Below are 16,481 nucleotides of genomic sequence, written 5' to 3' on the forward strand. Positions count from 1 at the left end.
AGAGATTGAGATGTGTTTTAACAGCACAGCGGTGTGAGATTTATAGTTTAATAATGCAGGAAGAGGTATGTCCAGGAGTCCTAACCATTTTACAGCACAATTCAACATATGTTCCATGTTGGTTCAGCATAATTTTATTGAAATGATGTGGAAACAACGTTGATTCAACAAGTGTGTGCCCAGTGGGACAGCTCAAAAACACTTCACTTATTGAAATTTGCATTGAGAGTGTGTCGAGGAGCGCATTTCCCCATTGAGAAAAAATAAGTCAGAAAAGGATATGTTTGATTGTGAATATTTATGGAAAACTGTACAAAGTTTCAATATGAATAACTTGAACAGTTCTCTAAAGGCTGAACTCTGTCTAATTATTTGAGCAATGTGAATTAAACAAGAATCTCTGCTTGTGAAATTCTCCAAAATATTCAGTATTTCTTGGCAGAGATTGCTTTCTCCTCCTAAGGTTCTCCTGTAATTCACTGATGACAGAACCAGATAGAGTGGAGAGTTTAAGCATAACCAGGCCAACAGTTAAACATTTTATCCAATGATGCGGTTAGTCAAACTGAACTTTATAAATCAGATGGTATTCCACTCTAACCAGCTACAATCTCTGCCAACCCCGCTGTTGGAATACTGCCAATAAATGTCTGGATGAAAAATCTATTCCGTTGCATCCATCAATGAGTCATGTTCTCTTCAAATATTTTTCAGTGACTTAGTATTAAAAACTGGGGATATAAAGAGGTATGTTTTAGCACATGCCACCAAATATGAATATAATACATTAGGACAAATGGACTAGGAGATACAATGGCTTTAAGTCAATGAGTTTGGATACTGAGATCACTGTGCTCCAAAAGTCCAACTTCATTGGATCCCATTCACTTTCATAGACCATGAAGTGGCTCTCATTTTCAGATATTGGAATGAGTTACAGCCGATTTAACCACTCTGTATTTCACCTACCACATGTAGCTTTTAATCTTTAAAGGCATCCTCATGCTTCCCAGCCGAAACAGTTCGGTAGTGTTTTCTTATCTGGAGGCAAGCCGAAGTTCAGAGTCAACACCTAAGCCTCTTTGTCGGTGATTGGTCAACAGTCGCAATTCTTCAATAAAGTCTTTGTTGTCATTCAACTAGAGATTACTCATTTTCCTGCACATTTTGTAATTGAAAAATACTGCACCAAAAATCTTAGTCAGACGTAAAATTGCGCAACGCAGATCACTTTGGCAAAAACATAAACATTTATAACAGATATACTGGCTATGGTGTCTTAAAATGGACAAACATCACTATTGCTGCTTTTTTCTAATTTTTCAAGCGGAAGTCTTTTAACCTCTTGAAACTAGGGGGCACTATTTTTATTTTTGGAAAAATAACGTTCCCAAAGTAAACCGCCTATTTCTCAGGACCAGATGCTAGAATATGCATATAATTGAAGATAGAAAGGATAGGGTAGAAAACACTTAGGATAGAAAACCCTCTAAAGTTTCCAAAACTGTAAAAAATATTGTCTGTGAGTATAACAGAACTGATATTGCAGGCGAAATCCTGAGAAAAATCCAATCAGGAAGTGACTCTTATTTTGAAACCCCTGTCTTTCTATGCAGCCCTATTGTCCATTGAAAGGGATATCAACCAGATTTCTTTTTCTGTGGATTCCCTAATGTGTCTACAGCCTTTAGATGTAGTTTCAGGCCTTTATTTTGAAGAATGAGCGTAAACGACTACATTGCGTCAGTGGCCACCTGATGGCTCTCAGAGTGATTTTTGCGTAAAAGACAGAGGTAGTCATTTTTCCTCTCGCTCCTACTGAAAAGCCAATTGCCCCGGTTGATATATTATCGAATAGATATTTGAAAAACACCTTGAGGATTGATTCTAAAAAACGTTTGCCATGTTTCTGTCGATATTATGGACATAATTCGGCGTTGTCGTGACCGCTATTTCCGGTGGATTTCTCAACAAAAGGAGGTATTTTGGGTATAAAAATATCTTTATGGAACAAAAGGAACATTTGCTGTCTAACTGGGAGTCTCGTCAGTGAAAACATCCGAAGATCATCAAAGGTAAACGGTTCATTTGATTGCTTTTCTGATTTTCGTGACCAAGCTTCCTGCTGCTAGCTGGACATAATGCTATGCTAGGCTATCGATAAATTTAAACAAATGCTTGTCTTGCTTTGGCTGTAAAGCATCATTTCAAAATCTGAGATGACAGGGTGATTAACAAAAGGCTAAGCTGTGTTACACTATATTTCACTTGTGATTTCATGAATATGAATATTTTCTAGTAAAATTTTTTGACCGTTGCACTATGCTAATTAGTGTAGTTGATGACAATTCTCCCGGATCCGGGATGGGTAGTTCCAAGAGGTTTTAAGGGAGTAGGCAAGCACTTGTCGAGTTTGGCTAGGCACCAGCCGAACTGAAGCATGCTGACTCCTAAAGAAGGTGAGGGATGGAAGCAGGATAGAAAAGTATATAGCATAAACATAGTACATAGGAAAACATAACAAGACCAGCATACAATGAGGTACCAAATAAACAGACAGGAGTTGGTTGGCTCGGAAAGCCAGATCCTCAGATAGAGAGCGCTCTCATCTGCCCACATACCGTTTACAGTTATGGGTCTTATTATTTACATTGATACAAAAGCTTCCGTAGAGAAGAAGAAGAAGGTCAAAAAGGTTACACGTCACTCTGATATAGTGTTGATTAAACTGGGCATCACTCGCTTAATAACATTAATGACCATTGGTCTTGAGTTCCATGCTGTTGTTGATTATGCAGTCAGTGAGTCAATGGCTCTGCTTGACTGACGTCATTCTCTGAAGTTGAATGAGACTCCATTCCTGGAATATATGCTTTGAATGAAGATCCTTCCATGTTGTGTTCAAGTATAAGGACCTGCTTAAGCACAATGCAATGGTGTTACCCTGTGTAAACTCAGGAGAAATTAGAAATGATATCTCCACAGTAAGCATTGTAAATGGTAAGAAGTGATCCCATCTGCCTTATACACTACATGACCAAAAGTATGTGGACACCTGCTAGTCGAACATCTCATTCTTAAATCATTCTTAAATCTTGGACATTAACATGGAGTTTGTCCCCCCTTTGCTGCTACAACAGCCTCAAGTCTCTGGGAAGGCTTTCCACTAGATGTTGGAACATTGCTGCAGGAACTTGCTTCCATTCAGCCACAAGAGCATTAGTGAGGTTGGGCACTGATGTTTGGCGACTAGGCCTGGCTTGCAGTCGGCATTCCAATCCCAAATATATTCCATGGAGTTGAGGTCAGGTCTCTGTGCAGGCCAGTCAAGTTCTTCCAAACCGATCTCAACAAATCATTTTAGTATGTACCTCACTTTGTGCATGGGGGCATAGTCATGCTGAAACAAGAATGGGTGTTCCCCAAATGGTTGCCGCAAAGTTAGGAGCACAGAATCATCTAGAATGTCATTGTATTCTGGAGCATTAAGATTTTCCTTCACTGGAACTAAGGAGCCTATCCCAAACCATGAAAAACAGGCCCAGACCATTGTTCCTCCTCCACCAAACTTTACAGTTGGCACTATGCATCGGGGCAGGTTATGTTCTCCTGACATCTGCCAAACCTAGATTAGTCCATCAGACTTTAGGATGGTGAAGCGTGATTCAACACTCCAGAGAACATTTTTCCACTGCACCAGACTCCATTGGCGGTGAACTTTACACCGCTCCCGGAGACACTTGGCATTGCGCATGGTGATATTAGGCTTGTGTGCGGCTGCTCGGCCATAGAAACCCATTTCATGAAGCTACAGTCATTATGCTGACACTGCTTCCACAGGCAGTTTGGACCTCGGTACTGAGAGTTGCAACCGAGCACAGATGATTTTGCGTGCTACACGCTTCAGCTCTCTGCGGTTCCGTTCTGTCAGTTGTGTGGCCTACCACTTTGTGGCTGAGCCGTTGTTCACAATAACAGCCCTTACAGTTGACCATGGAAGCTCTAGCAGGGCAGAAATGTGAGAAAAAAACTGAATTGTTAGAAAGGTGGCATCCTATGACAGTGCCACATTGAAAGTCACTGAGCTCTTCAGTAAGGCCAATCTACTGCCATTGTTTGTCTATGGAGATTGCATGGCTTTGTGCTCAATTTTATACACCTGTCAGCAACAGGTGTGGCTGAAATAGCCAAATTCACTAATATGAAGGGGTGTTCACATACTTTTGTATATATAGTGTATGTACTGTAGGCATATTGTGTTGTACTATACAACGGCATCCCACTGAGTTTCCCTGTTCATGTACATAAACAAATGACCTCGTCAATTGACTCCTCTTGCCCTCTAGCAGATTGAACATAATAAGATGTGCTGTTGTAATGCAATAAATCTTGCAGAGAGTACATTTCAAAAATACCTTTATGTAAAAAACAGTTTAATGGCATCTAAATGCCTTTTAAATAGACCTTAGTGGATTTAGTGACGCCGTTGTCCCATGGCATGAAACACTTTTTTAAAAACCTTTATTTAACTAGGCAAGTCAGTCATAACTGGGTTACGTTCATGTCAAACATTTCATCCACACAATGGCATTCTTATGTAGAGTGTAGAGCATACAAAAACACTGCTTCATTCTACAGGAGGACATTTCAGGGATGTCACTGTTGTATAAGTATAACTCACATTAATCTCAATGAATCTCAAAGACAATGTTTGGTAACTAAAGCAAACCATGTAAAATAGCCCCATTAAGTGTAATGAATCCATTAGGACAGAAATGGATTTGTCTTTATGGTGAATCAATGGCAGGGGAAGGGACAATGAATAGAGGCAGGGGAATAGTGATTTACGCTATTCAGGAAGGACACGTCTCACACTGACACCTCCAGGGATGGAAATAGGGTAGTTGGTGTGAAATTGATGAATTCATTTGCTGTTGGGGGACAAGCCAGAGCAGCACACGTGTCAGGTAGATTCCACTGACTCTACACCTCTGTCTAGAATGTTAAGAACACTATCTGGAACATTCTAAGACTTAGCTTTTCAATCATTTCATGTGTGCCCTCCACAAAAGCGTACACCGGTGGGCACTCTCTCCATGGACTGTTTTGAGATATATTCATGCCATTCATGCCAGTTATTTGGTGCAGCTTTGCATCTCTCTCTTTAATTAGAATAGAAGGCGCTTCACAAAGAGAAGGAGCAGGAATTCAGGGAGCGATAGGAATCATCCTCTTTTGTCCTCTGATTTATCAGACTGAACAGTGAAAGATTTCTCTCATTTTAATCACTGTTCCCCTGAATTGAAACAGGCCCAGGCAGAGCGAGCTATTGCAAACGCAGCTCCTTCTATGAATAGCAGAGTGGGTCCTACATTGAAATGCGCTGCACAATATTAGACGCCTCACACTTTTATGTATACCGCTGCTTTCTTGTGTATATAGCTGTGTATATGCCATCATTATTTATGGCCGCCTGTATTGCTTGTTGACGTAGGCACAGACAATAAACAGAGTAGCCATGGTACACTTTATTTCAAAAAGTGACATTCATCTTAATACACTGCTCTAAGACCCTGTCCATGCTGTTGCTTTTTAATAAAGATCGCTTTCGTCCATGGCAATCTTCTCCAATTCGATGTATCTCAACAACACAGGCTGTATGGAGAGTGGCATTCAGATTCTGCCCATCTCTGAGCGTCCTGGCCCGGCCATTGATCCGCATACAGAGTGGAGTGTTGGTTCACCGTGGTGGAGACACAATGAGATCAGTCCACAGCCTCCCTCCACATTCTCTCGCCCATGACTGTTAAACTGCTGCTGATGTGCCGTTAAGAGTCGCTCACATCCTCTCCCTCTCTCCTCATTATCATAAGTCCTTCTCCCTCTCTTCCCTCTCCTCCCGACCACTTCAAAACTGTTGGGCCATTGTTTACTGCCTTCCCCAGCCTCCCGGGGTCTGATAAGGGCCAGACCGGTGACTGGAATGGATTTATTGGGCAGCGTCGTCCAGTGAGGTTTAATTAAAGAGCTCTATCGGTGAAAAGAAAGGCACACTAGAGCAGTCACTGAAGGTAAGAGGGTAGGAGACCCCAGATCTCTAGTGGAATACATATTTAATCACACGGAGCATAAGAGGTTCCACTTTTAAAGGGCCCCAGTTGATTTTTTGCCATGACTTGAATGGCAAGTACGCTGAGACAGGCTAGTGATCCCTCAGTGATGGAGGAAGAGAGGTGTTTTCAGACTCATCTCCCTTACTCCCTGTTTAAGGCCGTGAATCCCAGGGATCCCATTTCTAAAGTCAATCGAATTAAAATATATTTAAAAAAATAATGCAGATTTTCCAAGCTATATGGATTTACTCTCTCAAGAGGTCGGAAGTTAAAAGGTTGTAAATATTTATTTGGAAGAACAGATAGTCATAGCGTCTCATGAATATGGATCAGGCGCCAGCGTCAAGTGGAGAGGCTGCGGGTTACTAAAATGACAGTGCAGCAGTAAGTGGTACTTCAAATTAAACAATTAAGGTAATAATACAAGAGGCCCGATTTCATTTGGATTGTGAGTTACTCTTCTAAAACCCATTTACTAGCTAAAAGTACTTGAAATGTGACCCCTGGCTATATTGATTTCACATTTAGTGTTGATTTTGGGGCTTCTTTGCTCACCACAAACTGTTATTGAATTAGGTTTATCTTTCTATTAGATACTAATGGGGCCTCATTTTTCTGGTAGTGCTAAAGTGAATACAACTGTCTGGGTTATTTCACTGTATATATTATTGGACCCTAGATATTTGGGGTGGACAATGGAGTGTGGTAATTAAATCTTCAATTCCATTTTCACTGTGTTTTGGACCCCTTTTAAACACTGTGTTGGCGCTACAGACTTCTGGGTTGTACCATTGGATGATGTCTTCTGCATCTGCTGATACCAACCATTAGCACAGTATGTGTGATTAACGGGACCTGAGTTAGAGTGGTGTTTGTGAGACAAGGGAGGATCCCAAAGGGGTCCGGGGGCGGTCCTTCTCACAACAATGTCTGTTGAGTTCGAATGGTTTGAGCTACAAACTATTATGCTGAGACTCTCACGAACACGTACATGTAATCTGTTTTGTTCTAGGACGCTCAGGGGTTCTCCTACATAGAGGTTTTTCTACAAAGAGATCATAAGAAATCCCATAGTGTCTATAATACTGTAAGCTCACATAGTTGCTTTCACAAACTTTAAACTCCACACAGTTGTCACTTACTAATTGGACATTAATTTCCCACTGAGTAAACAATTTCTGTACTTACAGCATTATTATGATTACATTCTATCATGGTTTTGTTCATTTGTTTATTGACATTTGTCAATACAACTCATGCATGTAACTGTTATTGTCAAATTTTACTTCATGTTCGACTTGTCGTCCTGATTGTCCTGAACAGAAAATGTCAAACACTTCAATGTTAGGCTAAATATGAAGGCAGAGCATGCAGATTAATGAAAGTAGTGAATTTCAGCTTGTTTTGTTGTGGTTACAAGGAAGTTAACATCACATTTAATGCACAGTGCTGCATTATTATAGGATTGTGCTGTATGCTTATCTACCTGCAGTGACATTTCTATGACGATTATAAAGAAGACTTAAGCTTTCAAAAGATGAAAAGCAGTGAAGGTAGAAGTCTAACATTGACAGATATATGACAGCGAGTAAGTAATATTACTGGCGTGTAAGGGATTGGAAAAGGGATTCCGAAACAGACACATGACAGAAGGAGATTGAGAGTGACCTTACCTGATAGGTCTCTGCCAACGCCTAGAGCCAGGCCATCTTTGATCCAAAGGACAACACCATGGTAGCCAGGAATGGAGCAGGGCAGGGTGACGGGCTGGCCGGCCACCACCACCAGGTCCTGGGGCTGCTGGGAGAACATGGCCTGGACCCCTGGAGAAACACACAGAAAGATAGATGAACAGTCAGATACTATGATCCAGTTCTATAAGACATTCAAAGACATCACCTTCAAAACACCTAACCCATACAGACTGGCACAAACACCTAACCCATACAGACTGGCACAAACACCTAACCCATACAGACTGGCAAAAACACCTAACCCATACAGACTGGCACAAACAACTAACCCATACAGACTGGCACAAACAACTAACCCATACAGACTGGCACAAACACCTAACCCATACAGACTGGCACAAACACCTAACCCATACAGACTGGCACAAACAACTAACCCATACAGACTGGCACAAACAACTAACCCATACAGACTGGCACAAACACCTAACCCATACAGACTGGCCCAAACACCTAACCCATACAGACTGGCACAAACACCTAACCCATACAGACTGGCACAAACAACTAACCCATACAGACTGGCACAAACACCTAACCCATACAGACTGGCACAAACAACTAACCCATACAGACTGGCACAAACACCTAACCCATACAGACTGGCACAAACACCTAACCCATACAGACTGGCACAAACACCTAACCCATACAGACTGGCACAAACAACTAACCCATACAGACTGGCACAAACAACTAACCCATACAGACTGGCACAAACACCTAACCCATACAGACTGGCACAAACACCTAACCCATACAGACTGGCACAAACAACTAACCCATACAGACTGGCACAAACAACTAACCCATACAGACTGGCACAAACACCTAACCCATACAGACTGGCACAAACACCTAACCGATACAGACTGGCACAAACACCTAACCCATACAGACTGGCACAAACACCTAACCCATACAGACTGGCACAAACACCTAACCCATACAGACTGGCACAAACACCTAACCCATACAGACTGGCACAAACACCTAACCCATACAGACTGGCACAAACACCTAACCCAAACTGACTGGCACAAACACCTAACCCATACAGACTGGCACAAACACCTAACCCATACAGACTGGCACAAACACCTAACCCATACAGACTGGCACAAACACCTAACACATACAGACTGGCACAAACACCTAACCCATACAGACTGGCACAAACACCTAACCCATACAGACTGGCACAAACACCTAACCCATACAGACTGGCACAAACACCTTACCCATACAGACTGGCACAAACACCTAACCCATACAGACTGGCACAAACACCTAACCCATACTGACTGGCACAAACACCTAACCAAAACTGACTGGCACAAACACCTAACCGATACAGACTGGCACAAACACCTAACCCATACAGACTGGCACAAACACCTAACCCATACAGACTGGCACAAACACCTAACCCAAACTGACTGGCACAAACACCTAACCAAAACTGACTGGCACAAACACCTAACCGATACAGACTGGCACAAACACCTAACCCATACAGACTGGCACAAACACCTAACACATACAGACTGGCACAAACACCTAACCCATACAGACTGGCACAAACACCTAACCCATACAGACTGGCACAAACACCTAACCCATACAGACTGGCACAAACACCTAACCCATACAGACTGGCACAAACACCTAACCCATACAGACTGGCACAAACACCTAACCCATACAGACTGGCACAAACACCTAACCAAAACTGACTGGCACAAACACCTAACCCATACAGACTGGCACAAACACCTAACCCATACAGACTGGCACAAACACCTAACACATACAGACTGGCACAAACACCTAACCCATACAGACTGGCACAAACACCTAACCCATACAGACTGGCACAAACACCTAACCCATACAGACTGGCACAAACACCTAACCCATACAGACTGGCACAAACAACTAACCCATACAGACTGGCACAAACACCTAACCCATACAGACTGGCACAAACAACTAACCCATACAGACTGGCACAAACAACTAACCCATACAGACTGGCACAAACACCTAACCCATACAGACTGGCACAAACACCTAACCCAAACTGACTGGCACAAACACCTAACCCATACAGACTGGCACAAACACCTAACCCATACAGACTGGCACAAACACCTAACCCATACAGACTGGCACAAACACCTAACCCATACAGACTGGCACAAACACCTAACCCAAACTGACTGGCACAAACACCTAACACATACAGACTGGCACACACACCTAACCCATACAGACTGGTGCAAACACCAAACCTAACAAAAATCTAACCCAAAAGGACTGTTGCAAACACCAAACCCCTAACCCAACAAGATAGGTGCATTAGAGTTGTTCCACTTTGCTGAAACTCTACTCGGAAAAGCAATCTTCATTTACATAGGATTTCACACATCTCTATTGGCTGCTCGCATGACACACACTCGAAATCACAGCCCCGTCTGCTAACACCACATCTCTGGCAGACATTCCCTCACACTCACATTAATGTACTTCATCCATTCCCTTTATTAGCCGCATGGTGCTACCAGAGCTCAGGCAGAAAGTGCGGTGTGACAGACCCCATTAGGGGTAGGGAGGGGGTGGTGGGGTGGACACAGGGTACTGGAGGTGCAGTCAGGGAATGGCACTTAGTGAGACGTGTCACTGACATGCAGAGTGTTGGTGAGCATGTTGAGGCTCTGATATCTTTGAAGCTATCTCCCTCTGAGTCCACCTGAACAGCAGCCCTCCATCCCCTTCTCCTTGGCATCCTACCACACTGTAGCACAAAGACCATTGGGTAATTGGAAAGTCTTCTGAGAGGAATAGCAGGGAGAAAAAAAGCCTTTTAAAGTCAGCCTGTCATCTGGGCCATAGTTCTCGCCTGCTTGCGTCTCGCTGTCATCATCTGAAGCTGGGGTTGGCTGAGATGTTAGCCTCTCCAGCACATTGTGTTTACCAGGAGGTAAAACACAGTGTTCGGCTTACTATAATGTAAAGACAGGCAATGCATCTTGGGATGGGGGGGAATAAGGAAGGAATCTCGACTGAGGCTAACAAGTGACGTGGTCTCAGATCAATAAGACGGACTCTCGTTGATTTCTCTCCTTTCTTTTTATCTTATTTTTTAAAACTTTCAAGTGAAATTGTTGTGCAAAGCTTAGGATGGCCTTGGCTTTCCCTCTTATGTACACACAAAAAACCCAATCCACACACAAACAAAGAAAATAATGAAGAGATATGTGCTTCCCACCCTGATAATTCTGTTGCAATATGTCCAAGGGGAATAAAAGTGGCAGATAGGAGAGGAAAGGTAACGGATTGCAATAATAGCAATAACAACAAACATAGTAAATGATGTTCCTGTCTTTAATGCACCTCTATCTACACAACATATTGGAATTGCTTTGGGTTGTTGTTTTCCTATTTTCTGATAGTAATTACAGAGAAAAAACAGATTAGCTTTGTTTTTACAACATTAACACAAAGCAGAGAGAGGGACAATAATAGATGATAGAAATATAAACACAATGTCTTTACATCAGTGTAAGTATTACATTAGTAAACACATCAGTCATATTTAGTCATGTGACCGATGAAACATGAGTGATGGCTAGTTAAAAGGTAAACACAAGTCTCCATATTGATTTATACAAATTCTCACCCACTGTATGCCGCATCTCGTGCATGCGCCCTCATTATTAAATCAACATCTGAAAAAATGAGCTGAGAATCTGTAAGCATACAGTATACTGGGCTATTCATCTTCGGGAACACGACAGGCCTCTCTGGCATGTTTTCCTGTGACGCTTTTGTTGTGTTGGCCTTGGGTATACTACCCAGACAGCCTTGTTCCGACTCCCCTAGGAGGGGTATACCTTGGCTACACGCAGTGAACCAGTCAGTGCTCAGACACATGGTAGGAGAGACAGCAGCTTGTGAAATCTTTTGGCATGTGAGAGAAGAAGAGAATGCAAGAAAATTAGCTTCTTTTCCGCCCTCTATCCTCGCAGTCAGGATTGCTATTATCAACCACTTCAACCTGTGCTGTAATTGATTTAATGTCGGAGGCGTCTCCGCCTTGGCAGCACTAATACCCCCATACCTTCTCCATCTTCTAACCCGCTGTTCAAATCCCTTCTCCCCACCCCGTCAAAATCCTTCCCGTCATTGTAACAAATTAGACAGATTAAGATGATTTTCTCAGAGGTTGTCACAGCCTCCCTTCCTCCTGCATCAGGTCTTCAACTCACCAGTAATTATTATTATTCACAGCCTAGGATGATTATTTTAATTACTACTAACATCTAATTAAAACGGTAATGAAAAATAATTCAATGCCTAAAAACTCCTGCCAAAAAAACATGCTAACCTAAATATTCCCTTCTGGAGATACTCTGTTTCAAGACAGTAGCTTGGTTTCCATCCAATTGGCAACAGATTTTCAAGTTAATATTCTAAAATCTGCATAAAGGAAATATGCACACTACACACATTATGCACAAATTCCAGGTTCACTAGGTGAATATAGACTAGATCAAACAGTGCCAAAGCTATTGTTAACCCCCCCAGTATTCATAAACCACCCCGTTAGTTGATGAAAGAGCCATTCTCCACAGACATAAATGCGGGAGCACAGAGGTTTCTCAAGAGTACAGCCTCTCATAGACCCATACAGACGTAGGAGGGCTGCAGAAGTCTGTGGTAGAGAGAGAGGGGGAGAGAGAAGCTGGGAGATTAAGAGGTGCGCACCCACAGAGAAAAACCAGGTCCACCTGGTGTGGCCACTTGACCAGCAAAATGGAGATCTGCTTCATTCACGTAAAAAGGCTATCTATGGCAGTCCACATATGTAGGTCACCAGAGGAGCACTGAGAACAGGGTAGGGGTGGGGGTTAGGGTGGATGGGGAAGGGATGGGGGAGCAGAGTAAGCCCATTTAAGACTGGAGGTCCTTCAGCAGTGTCGGTGAAGTCACAGCCCTGTGCGTCGTACAAGGCTCTGTCGCATCTGCCAGCTTTCGGCTCCGTTGGACAGCAGGGCGGCTTTAGCGGAGCCCCCTCATTTACCTCCTCCTCTTCCTCCCTGGGCCAGCTGCAGGGGCAGCCAAGCATGACGTGCAGTGAAGTGGAGACAACAGATTCCTCTCCTCCTCTCCTCCTCCTCTCCCCATGCAGAAGAATGGTGGGTCGATAACACCAGATGATCAAAAATGAGGAGTGAGAGACAAAAACTAAAGTGGAGCAAGAAAAACCCAGCCGATTTTATAATAACAAATAGACAGTGAATGAAAAAAATGGTGGGGTTTTGGAGGTGCTGGTAGCTGGAGAGAATGCTGATTTCAGTGAGGCTCAGGTGCTGGAGGAGACAGAAGAGAGCAGAGATCCCTCTTAATAACGCTTTATTAACTTCTGCTAATGGAGGAAGATGAGAATGAGCCTTGTGAAATGTCTAGACAAAGCAATATGCTGAGATAAACGGGGCCTGATTAGAGGGGTCAGGTGTGTATGTGTGTAGGAATGTGGTGACATTTGTAGAGATAGTGTAGACATCAGGTGACGATCACTGAGGACAACCTGAGGGAGGGAGGGAGGTAGGGAGGCTTCCCCACCTAGAAACACCTCCTCAAGCTTAAACCTCTCACCTGTTTTCACAAAGAAATTATATAAAAAGCGCTGACCAGTTAAGTCTCCATTTTTCTGTGAATGGGAGGTATGTTTCTCTCAGATGGAGATGAGAGTGCCACTACATGATACCTTGGCGTGTCTCTGTCCGCAGCAATAGAATAAATGGGGTCTATCCTTTGTTGTTTTTCAAGTAGGGCCATATAGAACATGAATACCTCTCACCATTGACCCATCGGCCTCCCGACCTCTGCTCAACCCCTGAGTGAACTTGCAGCTGCATCTCTCCCTATTTAACTAACACAAATCACTGCTCATTCACACAACGCCTTTTGATTGAACTCTGTGGGTCAATTGATTAATTAAAGGCGGCAGACCTATGATTGGGAATGAAGGGCTGAGGGTTCTGGAGGAAGCAGGCTGTTAGAGGTGCTGAGCAGGGCCACATAATGCCTGTATGAGTACATTGCCTTCACCTAATGTTTTCATTTCACTTCAGATCATTTGTTTACAGTTGGATGGTGATTGCGTTTCCACACACTTCACCCAGCGCTAACGGCCTCGCTGCGGGCCCCAATCTCACCGCTGTCTGCCAATCAGACCTAGAAATTACCATTAGAGCCACACATCCAGTCCACTTGAGATTACTAATCAGAGCGGCGGCCGCCCAATGCCTGTCATGCCGTCCGCGTTGCCTGAAGCTCAGCTACGGATCATAAGCAGGGACTATTATCCCCCTGGTCTTCACATTTCCTCAGCCCTGAGAGAGCTAGAGAGAAGGTGGAATGTACAATAGGGAAGGTGTTTGCAAAGTAGTTTTGTGACAACTTTGGCCGAGCGCATGGTATGGCTTCCCTGACGGCTATATTGGCATGGATATGCCAATCACCTGCCCCTCCTAACATCCCTCCCTATACCTCCTCTCCCACCCACTGGGCATGCTGTGTCGGTGTATTCATTTGCTGGGGGCGGCAGCTCCGTCTCCTAATCCTGTGCCTGTTTTCCATGGGGACTGTCTGCCGAGCCCAGCTACCTCTAATGAGAGTGTGAAATGAATGAATAAATCCCAGCATTATTGTGTTTTCCTTTTCAACATCCAAGGCAACCTCAGTCATGTTAGAATCACCATCCACTCAGCTAGTGGGCCCCCACAGTTCCTCCTGCCCAAAGATGAAAAGTCCCCCACTGAAGACAGATAGGAAAATTATCTAAGCGCAGCGACAGGCTTTAAATTTACCTGTGCCGAGGCGATGTGAGTTATTTGAGGACACAATAATGGGTAAAAGGACTCCAGCAGTTCTCCACTAATCCAAGCCTGAGGACCAAAGTAAACACAAACCCCAGCAATATGGATTACTGTATCTAAACCCATCTCTCTCTAATTGAATTCTGCCTATTGGGCCTAACCTGATGTCTGGATCAATCTGAGCTCCCCACCTCTCTGCCTATATCTCCATAGCCAAATGTTTATCTACAGCTCATCCTTCCGGCTTATCGCCCAATATATCGCTTTGGCTCCCTAATTCTCAATCCCCAACAAGGCACATCTTAAAACTGTGTTTCCATATGTGCGATGTGTAGATTCCACAAAAAAGAAAGACACCAGAGAATGTGGACCAGCAAGTCAGGGAGGTCAGTGGAGGAAGGTTAATTTTACACTGGACCAACAAGTGATAAAAATCCGGGATTAAAATAACTTCTTTCAGAAGGGCAGACAGCACGAACATTTTTATAATAAAAAATAAAAAAAACTTTATTTAATGAGGCAAGTCAGTTAAGAATAAATTCTTGACGACCTACCCTGGCCAAACCCGAACAACTCTGGGCCAATTGTGCACCACCCTATGGGACTCCCAATCACGGACGGATGTGATGGGACTGTAGTGACGCCTCTTGCACTGAGATGCAGTGCCTTAGACCGCTGCGCCACTTGGGAGCCCGAATGCAGTCTTACTTTAAAAAGTAATCTTCCTTTGCTGGGAATGTGATACAAAATTGCATAAATATGACAGCACTTCCATGTCATTGGATTTTTGCACGTTGATAACATCTAATCGGAATACAGACGTTCCCTGCAGGAGGTTTTCGTTTCAAGAGTCCCCACAGTAGCATCAAGTCTCGATTTTTGATTCATGTATTTCAGTGTATTCACTTCTGGGTTTTATGGGAATAGGATAACAAGAATACTAAATGAATTAATTGAATGTGATTCTCAACTGTAAACAATGTCTGTACTACATCTGTCTCTGCTGAGGGAGTCATAAACGTCATACATTAGTAAATGATCTTTGAAGCCATACTAGACTACACCATACACACAGCACTCTCAATTCTATGTAATTTCTCCTCAAATGGCTTTGTTCCAACTCAAACCCCGATCATTTGGCCTTGCCTCCAACTTATTAGAGTTAAATGCCACATTGTGATTGACAGCAGAAATGTACAATGCATCCCCCTCCATCTCGCCGCCAGTTGTCCTTCCTCCTGGAGACAGAGACACATGCTCTTGCCCTTCATCGCCACACGCTGATCAGTCACACACTAACCACTCCACCACTCCCTCTCCAACTGACAGTGCCGGGGCCATGATTGACGCATTTAATTATCTGGAGCGCAATCACTAATTCGACTACCTCACAGAACTGTGCTGTGAGGTGCATCAATTAATTAGTAGGGCATAAAGCAGAAAGCCACAGTGCATAATACTCAAAGTCGTGGCATTTTCCTGAGTTTCTTTCATTAGGTATGAGGATAAGCTAGCTAGTTGCTTTGCTATTCTGACTCCCTGCACTACTTATCAATCTCTTTTGTTTCTACCATTACTTCTAGACTGGACCGTGGGGACTAAGTGGCTGACAGGAAGTGAGGTGAGGCTGGACAATTATGAGGATGTGATGCATGAATCGTTTGACTAACATTAACTACAGCAAGGTGAGGCCACGGCTGAGGCCCTACACCTCATCTATCTCTATT

At 43.4% G+C, this 16,481-nt stretch overlaps 1 protein-coding gene across 1 annotated transcript in view; it reads right to left on the reverse strand.

Moving 5' to 3' along the window:
* The window catches only part of LOC112266151 (kin of IRRE-like protein 3), a 132,226-nt gene that overhangs the window by 68,009 nt on the left and 47,736 nt on the right, over positions 1-16,481 (reverse strand). Inside the window, exon 3 of the mRNA XM_042294953.1 lies at positions 7,787-7,936. Within this exon, the coding sequence (XP_042150887.1) occupies positions 7,787-7,936 (150 nt within the window). The remainder of the gene's footprint in view (positions 1-7,786; positions 7,937-16,481) is intronic.

The sequence above is a fragment of the Oncorhynchus tshawytscha genome, linkage group LG13, assembly GCF_018296145.1.
Source record: "Oncorhynchus tshawytscha isolate Ot180627B linkage group LG13, Otsh_v2.0, whole genome shotgun sequence".
Taxonomy (NCBI): domain Eukaryota; kingdom Metazoa; phylum Chordata; class Actinopteri; order Salmoniformes; family Salmonidae; genus Oncorhynchus; species Oncorhynchus tshawytscha.